This window comes from Thalia democratica, chromosome 6 (assembly GCF_965202585.1).
Source record: "Thalia democratica chromosome 6, ktThaDemo2.hap1.1, whole genome shotgun sequence".
Lineage (NCBI taxonomy): Eukaryota > Metazoa > Chordata > Thaliacea > Salpida > Salpidae > Thalia > Thalia democratica.
In genome coordinates this window covers 13,056,932-13,075,993 of record NC_139170.1, presented here as the reverse complement: position 1 = coordinate 13,075,993, position 19,062 = coordinate 13,056,932, and the positions used below count along the sequence as shown (strand labels likewise).

The 19,062-nt window shown below is 28.6% G+C and overlaps 2 protein-coding genes across 2 annotated transcripts; both read left to right on the top strand.

Annotated features, from left to right (window-relative positions):
- LOC145839533 (uncharacterized) lies at positions 1 to 7,187 on the top strand. The gene is made up of 10 exons (XM_082947133.1): positions 1 to 120; positions 577 to 766; positions 1,020 to 1,335; positions 1,613 to 1,773; positions 1,955 to 2,156; positions 2,227 to 2,336; positions 2,502 to 2,694; positions 3,053 to 3,347; positions 6,673 to 6,969; positions 7,102 to 7,187. The coding sequence occupies exons 1-9, from the start codon at positions 85 to 87 to the stop codon at positions 6,967 to 6,969; spliced, it is 1,800 nt and encodes a 599-aa protein (XP_082803259.1). The 5' UTR covers positions 1 to 84; the 3' UTR covers positions 7,102 to 7,187.
- Positions 7,188 to 13,266: 6,079 nt separating this feature from the next.
- LOC145839524 (uncharacterized) lies at positions 13,267 to 17,363 on the top strand. The gene is made up of 10 exons (XM_082947122.1): positions 13,267 to 13,368; positions 13,733 to 13,922; positions 14,151 to 14,466; positions 14,740 to 14,900; positions 15,083 to 15,284; positions 15,355 to 15,464; positions 15,628 to 15,820; positions 16,199 to 16,493; positions 16,793 to 17,089; positions 17,276 to 17,363. The coding sequence occupies exons 1-9, from the start codon at positions 13,333 to 13,335 to the stop codon at positions 17,087 to 17,089; spliced, it is 1,800 nt and encodes a 599-aa protein (XP_082803248.1). The 5' UTR covers positions 13,267 to 13,332; the 3' UTR covers positions 17,276 to 17,363.
- The last annotated feature ends 1,699 nt before the right edge of the window (positions 17,364 to 19,062 follow it).

Here is a 19,062-nt window from a genome sequence, read left to right as displayed (position 1 = left end):
GTTAAATGGAGTATAAAAGTACAGACGAACTGACATTTGACATCTATTGCTTGTTTGATTATAATAATACAGACAATCTAAAATATGAAGATAGTCGCTGTCTTCTTAGCATGCATTGTTGTAAGTTTAAAATTTACCATATACAGTTTTGCTAATTTTTAAAAACATAATTATTTACAATGGTCAAATACGACCCTTAATATCCAAAATTTATTTTAGAAGTTGATCGATTTTTATATATCCTAGTAAAAATTTAAGCTTATTTTGAGTTGTAACATTTTTGGTATTCAGTTTAAATTCGTTTTATAGCTAATGATTTAATAATTGACTCATAGACCTCGAAACTAAATTTTATACATAACATTTTATATGTTGTCTGTTAATAAGTGTTTAGATTGATAATTCCATCTAGATTGTTCTTCTATTTAATTAATTTTATAATATTTAAATTGTTTCCTTATGTTTAGTGATTTATATGATTGGCTCATTAGAAAAATATCAATTAAATATACAAGTTTTATACTACTAATAATAATCTCAAATAGCATAGTCTTAAAATTATTTTATACTTTTCAGGCATCCCAAGCTGCAGTATTTAACATCCCAGATTACGATTACTGGTGCAATCAGAACTTCTGTGTTGTGCCACATCAAAGCTACTACAGCTACAAAGTCAACTTCAACCAAGCTTGGTGTCAGGGTCACTTCTACAGAGGCATCCTTTGCGAATTCCCAAAATGTTTCGTACCAAAAGGCTGTGAAGCAGGTAAGTGTTTAGTAAAACTAAAACATAAAAATTATTACAGTCTTTAAAAAAAAAGCGCATTAAGATTATTTAACTGATGAAACAGTATACTAATTGTAACTATTTTCGTTTGAAAATTTTAATCTTGAATTACTTATATCTTGAATGTTTAAGTAAAAATTGTATGTGTTTTCATTTTATGCTTGTTTTTCAAGCAAATTTAATAGTAAAAACAGTCACTTTAGCAAAAACAGTAACTTTTTTTTTTGCACAGAGGAAAACGCTGCCGGAAGAATTAGTGAGATCGAACAGAGACTCGCCCATGTCAGACAACAGATCTACGGTGAGTTGATGCAAGGACAAGAACAATGGATCAAGATGCTCATGGACTTGAACCACCAATACGTGTGCACCTTCAGAGATTACTACCAACATGCTACCAACTGCGCATACACCGAACTTGAAGGTAGATTGAAACAATACTCCGACGAGCTTGAAGGTTACAAACAACAGGGTATTGCTCGCTACAACGGAAATGTTCAACAAATTATGCAAAAGATTGAGCAATACCATTGTCATCTTATTGATCAGTAAGTAAAACTATATTAAGCATAACTTCTTACAAAAAATAAGGTTTGCCATTTTTAATATGTGATTCGCTTGCAAAGAAGCAGATTAGTTTAAGGTACAAAAACAGAATATTCATAAAAAAAGTTAAAGCTAAAACTTTAGTCATCACATAAAATGATATACAAATATCCAACTACTACATTTTAAGCTAGGCACTCAAAAACACAAAAAAAAAATTAAAAAACAACATGAACAATTGTAGACAACATAAAATCAAACACAAATCAACTAAATTAGGTTAAAAGGATGTCTCCAAAAGCGTCAACACCAAATCGGTGGCATTCACGGTAAAATGGGTGAACGTGCCCAACATTACGTCAACGTTTACCATGAAAAACTTGATAAACTTCGTTCCAGAAAAATTACTTACGTCAGACACATCTTTGCTACTATCTACAGTTAGTGGATTTTATTATTATAGAAATTTCTATAAGTTTTAGCTAATTAAAGCTACATCATGAAAGACTATTAATCTAAACTAGAATATTATACGTAGCTTTACCGACTAACATACAGCTATAAATAGGTGTATCAAAATAACAATCTATGTGTTTTACTAAGCTGCGTAAAAATTTATAGAAGGCAAAGATATGCCTACCGAATTTGAAGATGCAATTAAGCAATGGGAAGAAGAAATGGTCAGATACGATCAGACTTTGATCCAAGGTTTCTACACTAAAGTGATGGAAGCAGCACAAATGGTTGAAAAAGATTACAGATGTACTTATGTATGTTACTTCAGAAACGGTTGCTACAGCATTGTAAGAAAACAATCAAAATGGTAAGATCAAATTAATAAAATTAACATTTATTTTGCTTTTCAACACGTCATATTTACTTTTGCTTTTTAGCGGTGATCTTCCAGTTGCACCAAAATGCAAGTTTAACCTCAGTAGTGTTGGAGCTTTCTCAGCTGAATGGAACGGATGTGCTTACAAATCTCTCAAAACTTGTTCAAAGAGTTAGTTACATCGTACTGCTTGTTTTTTGAAAAGAAAAAATAGAAAAAAGTATTTTTTTTTACTAATCTAATAAAGTTTTTATTTTTAAACGTTGTCATTAATGTTAACTCTTCATTATGTAAAAAAGTAAAAATAATAATTTTAAAGCGAAAATTTATTTACAGAGGAACAAGAATCCGGTGGCGAGTTCCATTCTGAGAAATACGAAGAAGAAATTCACAGAAAATGCAACGTATACACTCAAGAGCTCGCATACAAATACAGATCATGGAAGAAGCAAGTTGAAGAATGGTGTCATTTTGCTATCACTGGTCTTGAAGAACTTATTGTTTGCAAGATGCCAAAGGGATACAACGGGTGTGTTGACTATTTGGCTTTATTTGATACTTAACAAATTAAAAATTAAACAGTCATAATAATAATAAAAATATATACTTTAATTAAATATTAAGAGACGACTTTGATCAAATACTAAACAATATAAATAGTGAATTTACATTTTGACATAAAAATTTAAAACTTAAATATTATATACTTATGTTAGTTTATAATTATGGATTTTTTTTTGGCATATTTTTATTTAAAGGCCTAACTTTGAATACACAACAACTTATAACTAGAAAGCTACTTTTGATATACTTTTTTAATGTTTGTAATATTTTAAATAAACTACAGTTTTTTTTTTTGACTTTCAGAAAAATTTTATTAATTTAAGATGCCCACCAACTCAAGCTGAAATTGAAAACTTCCACAATTTGTTGAGGGTTCAAGCTAAGGAATGGATCCACCACCACCAAGAGTCGATGCTCCACCAAATCGAGTGCGTCCACGAAAGAGTTCACGTTCGCATCTTGCAATGGAAAACTCATGCTGACCAGATGATCCACAAAGTGAAAGCCAACTTCCACCAGTGCATGTCCGGCAGACAGTCAAAGATCGACGCTTACATCAAGGGACTCTACAACAAACGCGTCCATCAACGTGCTGCCATCATCAAGACTTTGACCCACGTTAGTTTATTATAATTATTATTATTATTAAGTTTATTGTCCAACGAAGGACCTAGGCATTAAAACTTAAGCCATTTAAACTGAAAGACACTAAAATAAAAAGAAAAAAACAAATTACAGTGATTAAATAAACATAAACAAAAAACTTATACAAGGCAGAAACTGAATAAATTAAAACTTTCACAACCAAATATTCAACAATTCCAAAGTCACCAATCTCCAATTATACGTTCCAAAGCAACAAATCTCTGTAACAAGCATTTCTGTCAAATCTTCAGAAGCTGTCTTCATCTTGCAGAACATTCATCTCAGCCACTCGTTATGACGGCAAATTCAGTCAAAAATCACTTCAAAAATTTGGCAGCAACAGTTCACAAATCTAGCTTAGGAATCAACTGAATATCCAATAGTTCGAAATCTAAAGCCCAAAGCACATTAACAACAGCCCTTCCAAAAAATCAAAGTTGAAAAGTACCTAAAATCTATAAGGGGAAGGTGAAGCTTAGAGATTAAACTACCAATAAACTACATACCACACACCAAATCAATGGCTAAAGAGATGAACAAAACTAATCACTTATAAATTTTACTGGTAAATATGTTATTTAAATCAAATCTTTTTAAGTTTAATCGAAAATGTTTAAGATTTTTGCACGATACTAGTTCATTTGGAAGTTTGTTCCACATTTTTACCGAACGATAGAAAAAAGATTTGTGCCAACCAACATAGTTAAAATGATATTTGCATGTATATTTTCTATTATTACCTCTGAGTGAGTAATTATTTTCATAAGGTTTAAATAAAGTTTGAGAATCAATAGTAGTTTCATTGTTAATCAGTTTAAAAAAATTAATTAGATCAAATTCAAGTCTTCTGTACTCTAAAGTTTTTATATTAAGCTTTGTTAGTCTGTCTATGTAAGACGTATATGAAATGTTGCACCGATTAAAGATTGATCTTGTAAATTTTCTTTGAATAGATTCTATTTAGTTAATGTCTTTTATAGAATATGGAGACCACAAAGGTGTGTTGTATTCCATCTTAGGACGGATGTAAACTAGGTACATTTTCTTAAGAATTACCAAATCCGTAGATATAAAGCTTTTTAGAACTTGAAAAGATAAAATTGATGCAGTACGGTAAATAAAGTTAATATGATGGTTCCATTTTAAATTATCTGAAATAAAAATTCCAAGGTCTTAAATACCTCAGTTTTAGGTAAGATTGCATTGTTTATTTTAAAATCAAACGCTGGAATAGGTGTACTTTTGCGAATATTCAAAACATGACATTTGCTGGGATTTAGGTTTAATCTCCTTTCTTTTAACCAATGGTAGATTTTATCTAAAGATTTTTGTAAAACTAAGTTAGATTGGCTAAATATTTTTGTGTCGTCTGCAAAAAGCTTAATGTTGCTATTAGAGTCAACCTCTAAGGCTATATCATTTATATAAATTATAAATAACAGTGTACCTATAACCCCTCCTTGCGGAACTCCACTAAAAATTGGTAAGGATTCTGAGAACGTGTTACCGATAACTACTCTTTGTGTTATTTCCTGAAGAAATTCTTTGAACCATTCAACTAGATTTCTTTTAATTTTGTATTGAGATAAAGTTTTAATTAACTTAAAATGAGAGACAGAGTCAAACGCTTTCTGAATGTCTGTCTAAATTACATTGATAGATTTATTGGTAAAAAAAGATACTAACCATGAATGAAGGCAATCCAATAATTGAATACATGAAGTTCGTTTAGGAAGAAAACCAAATTGTTTCGGAGAAATAAGATTATTTAAGAAAAGATGATTAAGTATTTTAATGAAATTATATGTTCAAAAGATCTGAAAAAGCTACTAGTTCGTGAAATTGGTCTATAGTTTAATGGATTATTTTTGTTTCCTTTTTTGAATATTGGTATAATATAAGATATTTTCCATTGTCTTGGTATAAAAGATATTGCTAAAGAGCAATTAAAAATTAGCTAGATTGGGAAAATGAGAGAGCTAATAGTTCGTTTTAAAAAAATACGAAGGTATATTTTCTGCTGTTCTGAGTATTTTATCTTTTAAATGATTTACAGATTCAACTATTTCATTATTACTAATGAAAAAATCCTGCATTTCAGGACAACTCTTATCAATAAGTATAAAATGTTCATCTTCATAATCTTTACTAAATACTTTTTGAAATGATTTGTTAAAATAAGAGGCTTTATCAAAGTCTGAAACTAATGGTAAGTTATTTTCATCAAGTAAAAGAGGAAGGGAAGGTGATAGAATCAGCTTTGATTTTACAAAAGAATAAAAATTTTTTGAATTAGTATTTTGACAGAAGCTTTTTTCATGTTGTATGTCGAAATTTTTTACATATTTTTCGTATGCTTTTGAAACTAGCTTGTATTTTTCAGTAATCTGCTGATCTAACTTGCATTTTTTGTATAGTTTTTGCTTTTCTTTTAGTAGCTTTTTTAAATTAGAAGGATATATCTTACGTTTTCTATTTTTCTTCTTCAACGGTACAAATTTTTTGATTGTAAGATTAATAATGTTAACAAATTTATCATAAAACTCCTGTAAATTCTCTGATTTATTATAAACAAACTTCCAATCTATACTTGACAAGTATTCGTTGATACACTTAAAATCCGCTCTGGAAAAATCTGGGTAAAGTGTCACAGTAGCTGATTTCATGCTCTTTTTAACACTAATGCCAAAAGATATAAGGGAATGGTCATTAGTATTAGTTAAAGGTGAATCTACTGAATGAAATTTAATTCTATCCAACCCCATGCAATTACAAAGCACTAAATCAAGAATACCACCGTCTTTATGTGTAGATGAATCAATAATTTGAGTTAAATAGTTTTCTGACAAAACTTAATAAAAAATTTATTACATTCATTGAAAGTTGAGCTCGGAATACTCCAATCAATATTAGGAAAATTAAAGTCACCAATAATATAGAAAGAAAAAATTTTTTGGTGTGAAATGTTTAATAAGGTCAATAATGTTTGATACAATTTTTATAGATTTAGAATCATGTTTGAATTTAATTTTCTATAAAAATCAATTTGAAAGGTGTTTACGTATATGCATGCGAGCCTATAAAGTCAAAACATTGTTTAATGTAGAATCCATCATCAGAATTAATTTGTTCAAATTCTGTTCTTATTGTTAACTTAAGCAACTAACACCAAGGCTTCAGAACTCTAAAGTAGGTTTTTTATTACTGGCTTTTACTATAAACTTTCAACCTAAAATGTGAAACACATACCATAAGTATTAGTAAACTAAAGTCAGTTATCTATATTTCTTCTTCACAGCGTGCCCATTGCCACTTGGTTGCTTTCGACAAGTTTTTCTCCAGCGTTTTCGGTGAAAACCCAAACCAACTCGTACTCAACCTGAGAACTCACTACCACGAATGCGTTGACACTAAAGTGAAGAAGATTATTGAAAAGTTCGATTACTTCCACCACTATTACGAGCCAAGATTGATCATGCACTACTGCTGCTGCTTCAAATGTAACGCCAAGTTCACCTGTCCATCGTTCAGACTCATGTGCAAATGGAACTTCTGTCCACCATCAGTTCACTCATGTACCTTCCGTACTTGTTAGGTAAATATTTATGTATTATATATTTGAAGATTTTTTGTAAACGATATAACAAAGTTGTATACTATTTTCGTAAAATTAAAAAAAATTACTTGTCTTTTGTAAAAAGAAATTGTGATAAATTTTACATTGCAGGTGGTCACTGCGAGGAAATAGATCGCTTTAAATTCAAAGAATAAAAATTTTTTGATTGGTGCTAACTAATAAACTTCTAAAATTAATTGTTGTTGTTTTATATAACACTATACATTAAATCTATATATGCATTGAAAAGTCAGATAAATTATGTGATGTACCCATGTACAATAGATAAACAGCACGTTGTAGTTCTTAAATCTTAGAAGAACTTGTATTTTAATTTTAAGTCAATAAAAATAGCAACACAGACTACATATTGATAAGAAAATTTTGTCAAAGCAATAATGGTAGGAATTGGCAGTATTTTAGAGTGAACTAGGTAAATATAATAAAAAAGTATCTATTCAACCGGATACTTTTAGAGTTTTGACGGGCCAATATACTTTTTAAAACTTTTACAAAAATAACTTAAATGACTAGCACAATTTCTTTGTAATTAATAAATAAAGCAATTTTTTGCTCCATATTATGATATTGTTAAAATTCTAAAATGCTTTTCAATAAAACATTAATTTTTTCGAAGTTTTTTCAACTAGAAATTACGTCGTAGACTTGATATCGTCTGTAGACCATACTTGTTGAAACGAATCACTTAATTCACAAATTAATCGAGCGAGACATTTACATAAAACTATTGTGGTTTTAGTAAAAAGCAGAACTTTGATAAAACTTAAAAGTACAATATACTAAAGTTACGCAAAGATTAACCTGTATATTAAGCAGTGATCAGCAAACTGCGGCCTTAGTAAAAAGCAAAGTTGTATGTCCTTCGTCGTGCTTTAAAGCTTTCAAACAATATCTAAGTAATATTAAAACTTTTATAAGTTTTTTATAATAAGAATTTTTAAATGTTCTTAAAAAATTAAATGTGAGTAAACAACAAGGTTCATTTAAATACAAATTAGCATCTGTTTTTTTTTTATTTATTTTTTAATTAATCAACTTTAAATACGACGGCCTATAAATACATTTACTTAAGAATTTATTTAGTTAATCTGCCCGTCTCTTGTTAAACGCTGTCCATGCCTGACATAATCTAAAAAGTCTAAGACTTATTCTAAACATAAAAAACAACTTAGTGGTCGATTGCTTATTACCTCAAGGTAGTTTTATTTTATAGTCATTAGAATGTAAGTAAAACCTGCTTTATTCTACTTTTTTGTAAAAATACTTTCTTTTAACATTCTTTATCAGCTTGATAAATAGGTTTTTACATTCTACTTCATTTCGTTTTTGAATTATATGCAGCGCAGCCGTTTTTAAGTTTTTATTTTAATCATAGTTCAACTAGATATTACAAATGAATTAAATTATCTTAAATGATAAACTATCTGATTGCCAAACTAAGTAAAACTTAAAATCCCAATTTATGACTTTTTAGTCAAAGAAATCGCTCTAATTTTAAAAACTGTTGCAACAACTGAAATTAAATTTGGTCATGAATTTTTGTGGTTACATGACAATTCAAATTCGGACAATTCAAATTCTAAAAAAAATATTTAAAAGACTATATTTAATAAGTAATATAAGTTTGAAAAAAATATACATATGTAGATCTTATTAATATCTACAAGCCACTTTTTTATTTTTTCAAAACGTAACATTCTTTTCAAGATATTTTAAAATTACTAAAAATAATTATGTTTTCTAGTTTATTTAATCCAAATCTCAAAAAGCATTTAATGTATTACAAAAATAAAAAATATATATCGTAGATATTAATATGACCTACATACGTATTTTTTTATATTTGACAAACATACATGACTTTTTTATTTGTGGCAGTTTCAAATGTTTTTTAAGAATTTGAATTGTCCGAATTTGAATAGTCCTACACCCATTTTATATGTATATCAAGTAAAATAAAAAATATTAATAATAGTCAGAGCGTATTCCGAGTATTAGCACAATTTTATACTTGTTTCCATCTCAGAAAAAAAAACTATCATTTATAAAATGCTAAAGTTAGTTGTAAAGTGATATATAACGAACTAACTAATTTTAAATCTTATTCTAAATTTGAAAAAAGGTATAAATTGTAAAAAAACTTCATTTTGATATTCAAGCTAGACTTAGAGTACCCTTGTATATGATAAGATAAAAATAAAACAAACTTATATTTGTAAAACTGTTTTTTGAAAAAGAAGCTTGGTATAAAATATTTTTAGCTTTCATTATTACAGTTTAAATAACAAAGGGCAGGGCCCGTTAAAACTTTTTTAAGAAATTTAGGCCTTCTTAAACTTATTATTTGGTAATCCTGAATAGTCTGCTAAAAAAATTTACCCTACTCAAACAAAACACAATAAAATTTATTTTTATTTTATTAAGTATTCATAAACTAACAATTTTTTTTTCAGATTTCAAATGTCTTTTAATTTATTTACTTTGAAAACAGATTACTTTAACTTATTTATTTTAATTTATATTTTTATTGATACTAACCATTGTTTATAGACACTTCAGAAAGAAAGAACAGGTTATCTCTTTTTCTAATAAAAAATATATACTGTGTTTTTTGGAATAATAGCTAGAAAAAGTTTTAATTTGATTTCTAGAATTTTAAGTGTGTAAGTTATTCTTTTTAAGAATTTTTGAATTGAACTTAATTGACTTCTCTGACAACGTTTAAAAAAATTTTTAGTGTAAAGTAATTCTGAAATCTACTTAGTCGGAGGTGTGAGGTGTATAAATTCGTCTAGTTGAACTTGAAATGTTCTGTAAAGCTGTTTTTCAATTGGAAACTAGGTCTTCAGATCATTTTACAAGTTTTATTTTATTACAACCACAGGACTTATTTTTGCTTAGAAAACGAAAAAAAATCCGGCCGGACCGGTTCAAAATCCAACTTTCAAGTGTATCTGGCTCGACATGAACTTTAATCTCATTTTTAAAGCAACAACAAAAAAAACTCCAAGTTATGATTAGATAAATTATCATGAACAATTTTTTGTTTAAATGAGTTATCCTGTAAGATAAACTGTTTAGTTTATTGTGTTTTGTAGAGTTTTTATCTTAGAAAATGGTCTATTGCTAAAAAATGTGTGTGTACTAACAAGCTCTAGGTTTAAAACTGTACTTTCTTGTCTTTTGCTCATACAAGTAGAGCTTTTTATGGACATAAATAACTTATAAAGTTAGTAGTTTATCCAAAGTAGAGCGGACATAAATATTAAAAACAGAGCATGCGCAAAAGTCTATGTCGAATAAATCCGGCCTGTTTCGTACAAAAATTTGCCATATCACGTCCACCTACCAGAGAAGTTGTCTAACTTTATTAAAGAAAACTGGAAAAGTGTAGAAAAACTGATATATTTAGAAATGAAAAAATACTTAAGTCTGAACCACTACGTATAAAAAAGCATTAGTTTGTCATAAAACAAAGCTAGTAAAATTACCATGAAAATTTTTTATTATCTATATAAGGAACAATCAATGTTTTACCACAAAAGTTTTAATATATTTTCACTGCGACTCTTCAGAAACTAATTGTAGAATTTTGGAATAGAACAATAAAATAAAAACAATAACTTTAGAAAACTGCTTAAGTAATTAGATTGCTGTAAAAAACCAATCAACAAAATCAGTTAATGTAAAATAGTAACTAACGCAAAAAATTAACATTTTAAATTACAAAACGAAACAAAATTATTAACACAAACAAAGACACTTTCAAGTAAACAAAATGACCAAGGAAGCTTTCAAACAAAGTAACCAAAGAAACTTTTAAACAAATAAAGAAACCTTATAGTCAAACTCTTTCTGCTTAAACAGTTCAGGTTTATTTAGAAATATTGAGATTGCTTCTAATCTGACCAAATTAATGGAATTTGTACAGTTGTAAATAACCTTAAATCTTGATGAATCAAAGTTATTCACGTTATTAATCAGGTGTTCTGGTATCGAAGATCTTTTTGTCGCATTTAAAACAGCTTTCGTCTTGTTATTACTGTTTTCTATTATAAAGTTTAATACACATTTCGGTATATGTTCATTTACTCTCGTTTTAAAATGTCTAGATGTTTGTCCAATATAGCTTTATTCGCAAAAGTAGTTAAATTTGTCTATAATACAACTTTTATCAAGATGGGATATTGGGTCTTTCAGTTCCAATCTGAGAACTGGTTTAGAAACAATTATTACTCTAGGCTTAACTTGGTTGTTAGTCGACTGCTGCGTTAGTTCTTGAACTTTCTTCTCAAATAAATATGAAACGTTACCCAAATATGGGAGTTTAAGAACCGCAGAAAGTTTCTCCGGTCCAAAAATTTTAGGTTTTTCACGGTTGTCATCGTGCGACTTTAATACTCTTCTTATTAGCTTTGATGGATAACCACTTTCGACTAGAATTTCATTAATCTTCTCTCTTTCCCTCTGAAGCATTTCAGGGGAACAAATCATACCAGCCCGATGGTATAGGGTTTTTATCAAGTTTATTTTTCTTTTCTTGGTTCAAAAAGATTGAAAATGCAAATATTTTCCTGTAAAAGATGGCTTTCTATACACACTGGTGAGAAATTTATCTTTATTCCTTTTAACTAATATATGAAAAAATGGAATTTGGTCATTGATTTCTACATCCATAGTAAATGAAATTTTTTCATGTAACATATTTAAATTACAAAACAAAACCTCATTAATTTTCTCTGTTTGTGTAATAACTAAGCAATCGTCCATGTACCTTAAGTAAAGAACTTGATTCCGATATATTATTTGAGAAGATATACCATAGCTAGTGATCTACCATATCCACAAAATTAAGGTCCAGCCGAAATCGGATCTTAGTTTATTTTTTAAATTAGGATCCATTAGTTAAAATTTTGATCAGGCCAGAAATGGATATTAAAGAAAAGGGCAATATCAGGCCGGATATGGGTAGTGAATCTAGAAGATTACTAAACCATATTGCTTGTTTTGGCCAACTGTGCACAGGAAAATATTTTTGATATCACGCTGTTGGGTTAGCATGAAAAAATAAAGTGAATAGAACAAATTTAATTATTGTTTTCAATACGAAATTAGTTCTTTTTTTTACTTTATAAGTATGGTCTTTAGTAAAAATTTAAAACAAACTCTTTTGTTTTATATTAAGCTAACTAACCTTATTTCAAACTCTTATTCATAATCATTTCTGTCTGAACTAAAAACTTGCTCTTAACTAAACATTTGAAAAAAGTCTAAACTTTGTTTTTATTGTTTTTGTTGTTTACACCATAGACCCGCTTTACACAATTCAAACGAGTAGGATAGGGTAGGCTTCTCTTCTCCGATTCATTAAAACAAAAGATGATTTAATAATCAATTAGACACAAAAATTCAGTACTTTAAAATTTAATCAGTACTTTATATAAATTAATAAAATATTACTAGAATGTATGTTTATTAAAAAACTTAAACATATAAAAATTACGTATGAGTAAAGGTTTTTTGGTGCTTAATACTTTGTAGCCTTTATTATTCTTTAAATTGTTCACTCTAAAAAACATTTTTAGCTTTAATGTTTTATTTTTATTTCATAAAACAGAAACTTTTTGCTTTATTTTTTGTATACACTTTAGCTTAGGTTTTAAGTAGCTTTGGTAATAAGTAAATACTAAAACTATTACCCGTTTCCGTTTAAATGGTCAACTAAAACACCTTTTACTATAATCAAAACTTTAAAATGTTCAAGCTATACTGTCTTGTCAAAAGTTTTTATTGTCAGTGGAAACGAATCGGATGTGTTTCCGGTTTCGTGACTTGTTGTAAAAGCTATTCGGAAATGATTGCGCAATCTGTTTTCTACTTCTCGATTGGGTGATGTCTTATTCATAAAGTTCGTTTAATGAGCTTTACTTAAGTTAACGCTAAGAAGCCGTTTATAATTAGTTTAATTTGATAATTAGATAATTTAATTAAACATTTAAAGCTATATTAATCGACTAAGCAACATAATTTTATATAAACAGTACATGAAAAATATGATCGAAATCTTAATTTTACCAAGCTAGTACTTAAAAATTTTAAACATGAGTTCTTAAAAAAATAAAACAAAACTTTCATTTTTTAAGTATGTTCGAGTACTACTCTAACACTCAGCACTAAGCATTGTTTTTAATTTAAAGTCCTTTTAAAATAAACTTGTTTATTTATCAAAATTTTGTTTGTATAGTACAGTATAAAAGTTCAGAAGATCCGATATTTGACATCTATTGCTTGTTTGATTATTATAATACAGACAATCAAAATATGAAGATAGTCGCTGTCTTCTTAGCATGCATTGTTGTAAGTTTTAAATTTACTATATACAGTTTTGTAAATATTTAAATTATTTATTAACTTTATTGAGTAAAACAACTTTACTGCTAACAATTGTTTGAAAAACTAGTTATATTTTATTTATAGTAATACAAAGCCGCATTAAACTTAATCTCATCTTCGATTATTTAAAAAAAAAAGTGATATTGTAATCAACTAGATACAAAAAATTTAAACTTTGTACCAAAATTTAAGGTTTGTAATCAATCTATCAAAAACCCTTATACTTAGTAAGTTGTATACTTACTTTAATGAACAAAATATCTAAGCTTGTTACATAATTTTTGACCATATTGATAAGCCAATATTCTATCAATTCTACACATTTCAGGCTTCCCAAGCTGCAGTATTTAACATCCCAGATTACGATTACTGGTGCAATCAGAACTTCTGTGTTGTGCCACATCAAAGCTACTACAGCTACAAAGTCAACTTCAACCAAGCTTGGTGTCAGGGTCACTTCTACAGAGGCATCCTTTGCGAATTCCCAAAATGTTTCGTACCAAAAGGCTGTGAAGCTGGTTAGAATTAAACCATAAAAAAGTATTATAGTACCAAAACAATCACTTAAGTCATTAATTTATTAAATATTTAAATTTTTGAATAAGTATAAGAACAAAATACTTTAAAAAATATGAATTATTTTCGAGATATATATATATTATATTTTTAATGCATTACATCTGTAACTAATATAAAATTTTACGCTACAACATAAGGAACTTAAATTGTATGACATTTTTTTACAGAGGAAAACGCCACCGGAAGAATCAGTGAGATCGAACAGAGACTCGCCCATGTCAGACAACAGATCTACGGTGAGTTGATGCAAGGACAAGAACAATGGATCAAGATGCTCATGGACTTGAACCACCAATACGTGTGCACCTTCAGAGATTACTACCAACATGCTACCAACTGCGCATACTCCGAACTTGAAGGTAGATTGAAACAATACTCCGACGAGCTTGAAGGTTACAAACAACAGGGTATTGCTCGCTACAACGGAAATGTTCAACAAATTATGCAAAAGATTGAGCAATACCATTGTCATCTTGTTGACCAGTAAGTAAAACTATATAAAGCATAATTTTTTTGAAAAAAACGTTTATTTTTAGTATGTGATTCGCTTGCAAAGAAGCAGATTAATTTTAAGTATAGAAACAGAAAATTCATTGAAAAAGTTAAAGTTAAAACTTTAGTCATCACATAAGATGATATACAAATATCAAACTACTACATTTTAAGCTAAGCACTCGAAAACACAAAAAAAAAATTTGAAAAACAACATGAACAATTGTAGAAAACATAAAATCAAACACGAATCAACTAAATTAGGTTAAAAGGATGTCTTCAAAAGCGTCAACACCAAATCGGTGGCATTCATGGTAAAATGGGTGAACGTGCCCAACATTACGTCAACGTTTACCATGAAAAACTTGATAAACTTCGTTCTAGAAAAATTACTTACGTCAGACACATCTTTGCTACTATCTACAGTTAGTGAATTTTATATTTATATAATATTTTGTATAAGTTTTAGCTAATTAAAGCTACATCATGAAAGACTATTAATCTAAACTAGAATATTATACGTAGCTTTTCCGACTAACAAACAGCTTTAAGTAGGTGTATCAAAAAAAAATCTATGTGTTTTACTAAGCTGTGTAAAAATTTATAGAAGGCAAAGATATGCCTTCCGAATTTGAAGATGCAATTAAGCAATGGGAAGAAGAAATGGTCAGATACGATCAGACTTTGGTCCAAGGTTTCTACACTAAAGTGATGCAAGCAGCACAAATGGTTGAAAAAGATTACAGATGTACTTATGTCTGTTACTTCAGAAACGGTTGCTACAGCATTGTAAGAAAACAATCAAAATGGTGAGATCAGTTTAATAAAATAAGTATTTATTTTACTTTTCAAAACGTCATAAATACTTTTTCTTTTTAGCGGTGATCTTCCAGTTGCACCAAAATGCAAGTTTAACCTCAGTAGTGTTGGAGCTTTCTCAGCTGAATGGAACGGATGTGCATACAAAACTCTTAAAACTTGTTCGAAGAGTAAGTTAAATTGTAGTGCTTGTTTTTTAAAAGAAAAAAAGGAAAAAATATTTTTTTTACTAATTTAAAAAAGTTTTTATTTTTAAACTTTATCATTAATGTTAACTCTTTAAATATGTAAAAATGTAAAAATAACAATTTTAAAGCGAAAATGTAATTACAGAGGAACAAGAATCCGGTGGCGAGTTCCATTCTGAGAAATACGAAGAAGAAATTCACAGAAAATGCAACGTATACACTCAAGAGCTCGCATACAAATACAGATCATGGAAGAAGCAAGTTGAAGAATGGTGCCATTTTGCTATCACTGGTCTTGAAGAACTTATTGTTTGCAAGATGCCAAAGGGATACAACGGGTATGTTTATAACTTTTTTTTTGTGTTTAAGAAACTAAAGTTTATAAAAGAAGATCTATCGAACAACTAAATATAGAAAAGTTTTGTTAGAGAACGGTTATGAAACAAGTTTGATCCAACACAAAAGTAAAGTAAAAATATAATTACTCTGTTTTTATAAAAAAATATGAACTTTAAATCATGATTTTATGTGTTAGAATAGAAGTTAGGTAAAATAGCAAGTTTTGTTTTGTCTAACTAATTTTGTGTGAAACGCTAAACGAAAAAAGCTTAAAATTATGAGTTTAAAAGCTACTTAACAGTCCCGTCTCTAATATTATGATTATAGTAATGGATCATAGTATACTAGTTGCATAGAAAAAAAGTTATCAATTTCAGATGCCCACCAACCCAAGTAGAAATTGAAAACTTCCACAACTTGTTGAGATCTCAAGCCAAGGAATGGATCGACCTCCATCAACATAAAATGCTCCACCAAATCGAGTGCGTCCACGAAAGAGTTCACGTTCGCATCTTGCAATGGAAAACTCATGCTGACCAGATGATCCACAAAGTGAAAGCCAACTTCCACCAGTGCATGTCCGGCAGACAGTCAAAGATCGACGCTTACATCAAGGGACTCTACAACAAACGCGTCCATCAACGTGCTGCCATCATCAAGACTTTGACCCACGTTTGTTTGAATTTACAATAACTTTCAAAATATCTCTATTTATTTTTATTTGATAATGATATTTTTCAGATTTAAAAAAAGTTATTTTATAGGCAGTATTAAAATTTTTTTTTATGTAGTTTATAGTATCGACTATTTTGTTCAAAAAATAGTGCACGAATAGACTCCTAGAACTTTAAAATGGTTAATGAAATTTTCTCATTAAAAAACTTACAAAAAATATATTTTTAATATATAATGAAGTGTATAGACTGTCATACTTGGTAAACACAAACTAAATATACATTCAAAATCTAAAGCGTGCCCATTGTCACTTGGTTTCTTTCGACAAGTTCTTTTCCAGCGTTTTTGGTGAAAATCCAAACCAACTCGTACTCAACCTGAGAACTCACTACCACGAATGCGTTGACACTAAAGTGAAGAAGATTATTGAAAAGTTCGATTACTTCCACCACTACTACGAGCCAAGATTGATCATGCACTACTGCTGCTGCTTCAAATGTAACGCCAAGTTCACCTGTCCATCGTTCAGACTCATGTGCAAATGGAACTTCTGTCCACCATCAGTTCACTCATGTACCTTCCGTACTTGTTAGGTAAATTTTCTTTATAGTATTTCAATATTTATTTATGAGTAGTTATTATTATGATAACATTTTTACTTTTAAGGCTTGTATTTTTTGTATAATTTATCTACTGATCAAATAGAGTTGCTTTTGATTTTATAAATAATAGAACTATTCTTATTTCAACCAACACATCTAATAAAACTTATCTTGCAGGTGATCACTGTGAAGAAAAAAGTGGTAAAACTTCAAAGAATAAAGAATTTTAAACGATTTTTTTAATAAACTTCGCAAAAAATTATAACTGTTTTTCTTTGGTTATCACTCTTTATTTTAACTATATTGTTGTCTTGTTTATTATGCAATGTTTGACTCAGTCATCAAAACCTGAGCAACTTGAACAGGACACACAAAATGAGAAATAAAAATAAAATAAGTTTATACTCAACATTGTTTAATGAACGACAAAAAAATACGCTCAAAAGGTTTGGTCCAAGGACCTGGTGTACAAAAAACCTTTCGGTTATCGAGTCATACACCAGAACAGTTTAACGTTATGCCCAGGACAACAATTTAAGATAAAAAAAAACACAAATAAAAAGTTAAACAAAGCTAAGTTTAAAAGGAGCTAGTTATTATGTTTAAACTTATTTGTTTGATATTAAAGGCGATGACTTAATAAGTAAAAAAATAAAATAGTAAATGTACGTTTACTACAAAGAACAATAAATAGACGATTTTCCAGAAGCAGTTTTTATAAGACATAAAACATTTGTACAAGTTTAACAAAAGTAAAGTTAAGCTTTGAAAATTTTAAGTTATAGATTTTAGTGTTACCCTAGAAAGTAAATAGCAGTAAACTGTAATTCTTTTAGCTTAAAATACCTTTAAACCTAATAAACAAGTTTCAGCTAACACAACAAACAATAATCTACACCACTTTTTAGTAAAAAATAAGTATAGTGTCTTTGTCATTGACCGGTAGTCTTTAAAATTTAGCCAAGTAGATTGACTAACAAAAATATTTCGAAAAAATATTAATAAATGAAAGTTTAAATTTGAGTCGTCACGCGCCGCTATCTTTTTAAATTTTGCTTTAAGAATATTAAAGTTAAATAAAAACTTTAAACTGACATGATCAACATGTTTTGTATCTTTTATCAATAACTGTATTTAGGTAAATTTGAAGTAATTTTTTTAACTGTGTTTTATTATTTATAAACTGATGTTGATTTTGAAGATAAGGTAAACCATAGAATCAGAAAATTACTTTTTTTTGAAGCTGGGTTGCAATTATAAATGATTTGACAAAAGCCGAGCTTGAAAATGAAAACTTATAACAAGTTATTCTATTAAATTCAGTAGTTATAAGCTTAGTGACGAAATTAAAAGAAATATTTTCTATAACATTACTAACAACATATTTTAGTAAAGAATATTTAGTTTTTGTTAATGGGCCTTAGTTTCTGTTACTAAGAATTGAAATGATGACACATCAAATTTATTCAAAACGTTCGTATTTTTTTTTTCAATTTTGTATTTATATCACGAGTATAATTTAATCACTATCTTGGTTGTCTATTTTACTTAACACTTAGAATTTTACATTTACCTTTGTAAGTTATATTTTTAGAAAAAAGATTGTTCAATATGTTTATTATCACAAAAATTTTACCCTTGGTGTAAAATAAACTAGGGTAGTACATATAAACCAAACGTTAAAAATAAATTAGCAACAGTTTTTGTAAGAAATTTAAATACAAAAATACGACTGCTAAAAATATCTTCTAAGAGAGTCACTGCCTTTCCCTATATATTGTTTATTAAACTACAAAAACAAGCGCTCAAAATAATTGGTTCGAGGACCTAATGCACGAAGAACATTTCGGTTATCAAGTCGCACACCACATGTATACCTTTTAATATCTTTTCCAGGTACAATAATTACATGTTATATTTCTGATTTATTAGTAGAAACTTAAATCTAATACAGATTTTTATAT

Excerpts from the sequence above, each read along its gene's own strand:
- LOC145839524 (XM_082947122.1), top strand. The coding sequence starts at position 13,333 with ATGAAGATAGTCGCTGTCTTCTTAGCATGCATTGTT. Across the intron at positions 13,369-13,732 it reads TCTTCTTAGCATGCATTGTT|GCTTCCCAAGCTGCAGTATT; the intron begins GTAAGTTTTAAA and ends TACACATTTCAG. Across the intron at positions 15,821-16,198 it reads ATGCCAAAGGGATACAACGG|ATGCCCACCAACCCAAGTAG; the intron begins GTATGTTTATAA and ends TATCAATTTCAG.
- LOC145839533 (XM_082947133.1), top strand. The coding sequence starts at position 85 with ATGAAGATAGTCGCTGTCTTCTTAGCATGCATTGTT. Across the intron at positions 121-576 it reads TCTTCTTAGCATGCATTGTT|GCATCCCAAGCTGCAGTATT; the intron begins GTAAGTTTAAAA and ends TATACTTTTCAG. Across the intron at positions 2,157-2,226 it reads GTAAGAAAACAATCAAAATG|CGGTGATCTTCCAGTTGCAC; the intron begins GTAAGATCAAAT and ends TTTGCTTTTTAG.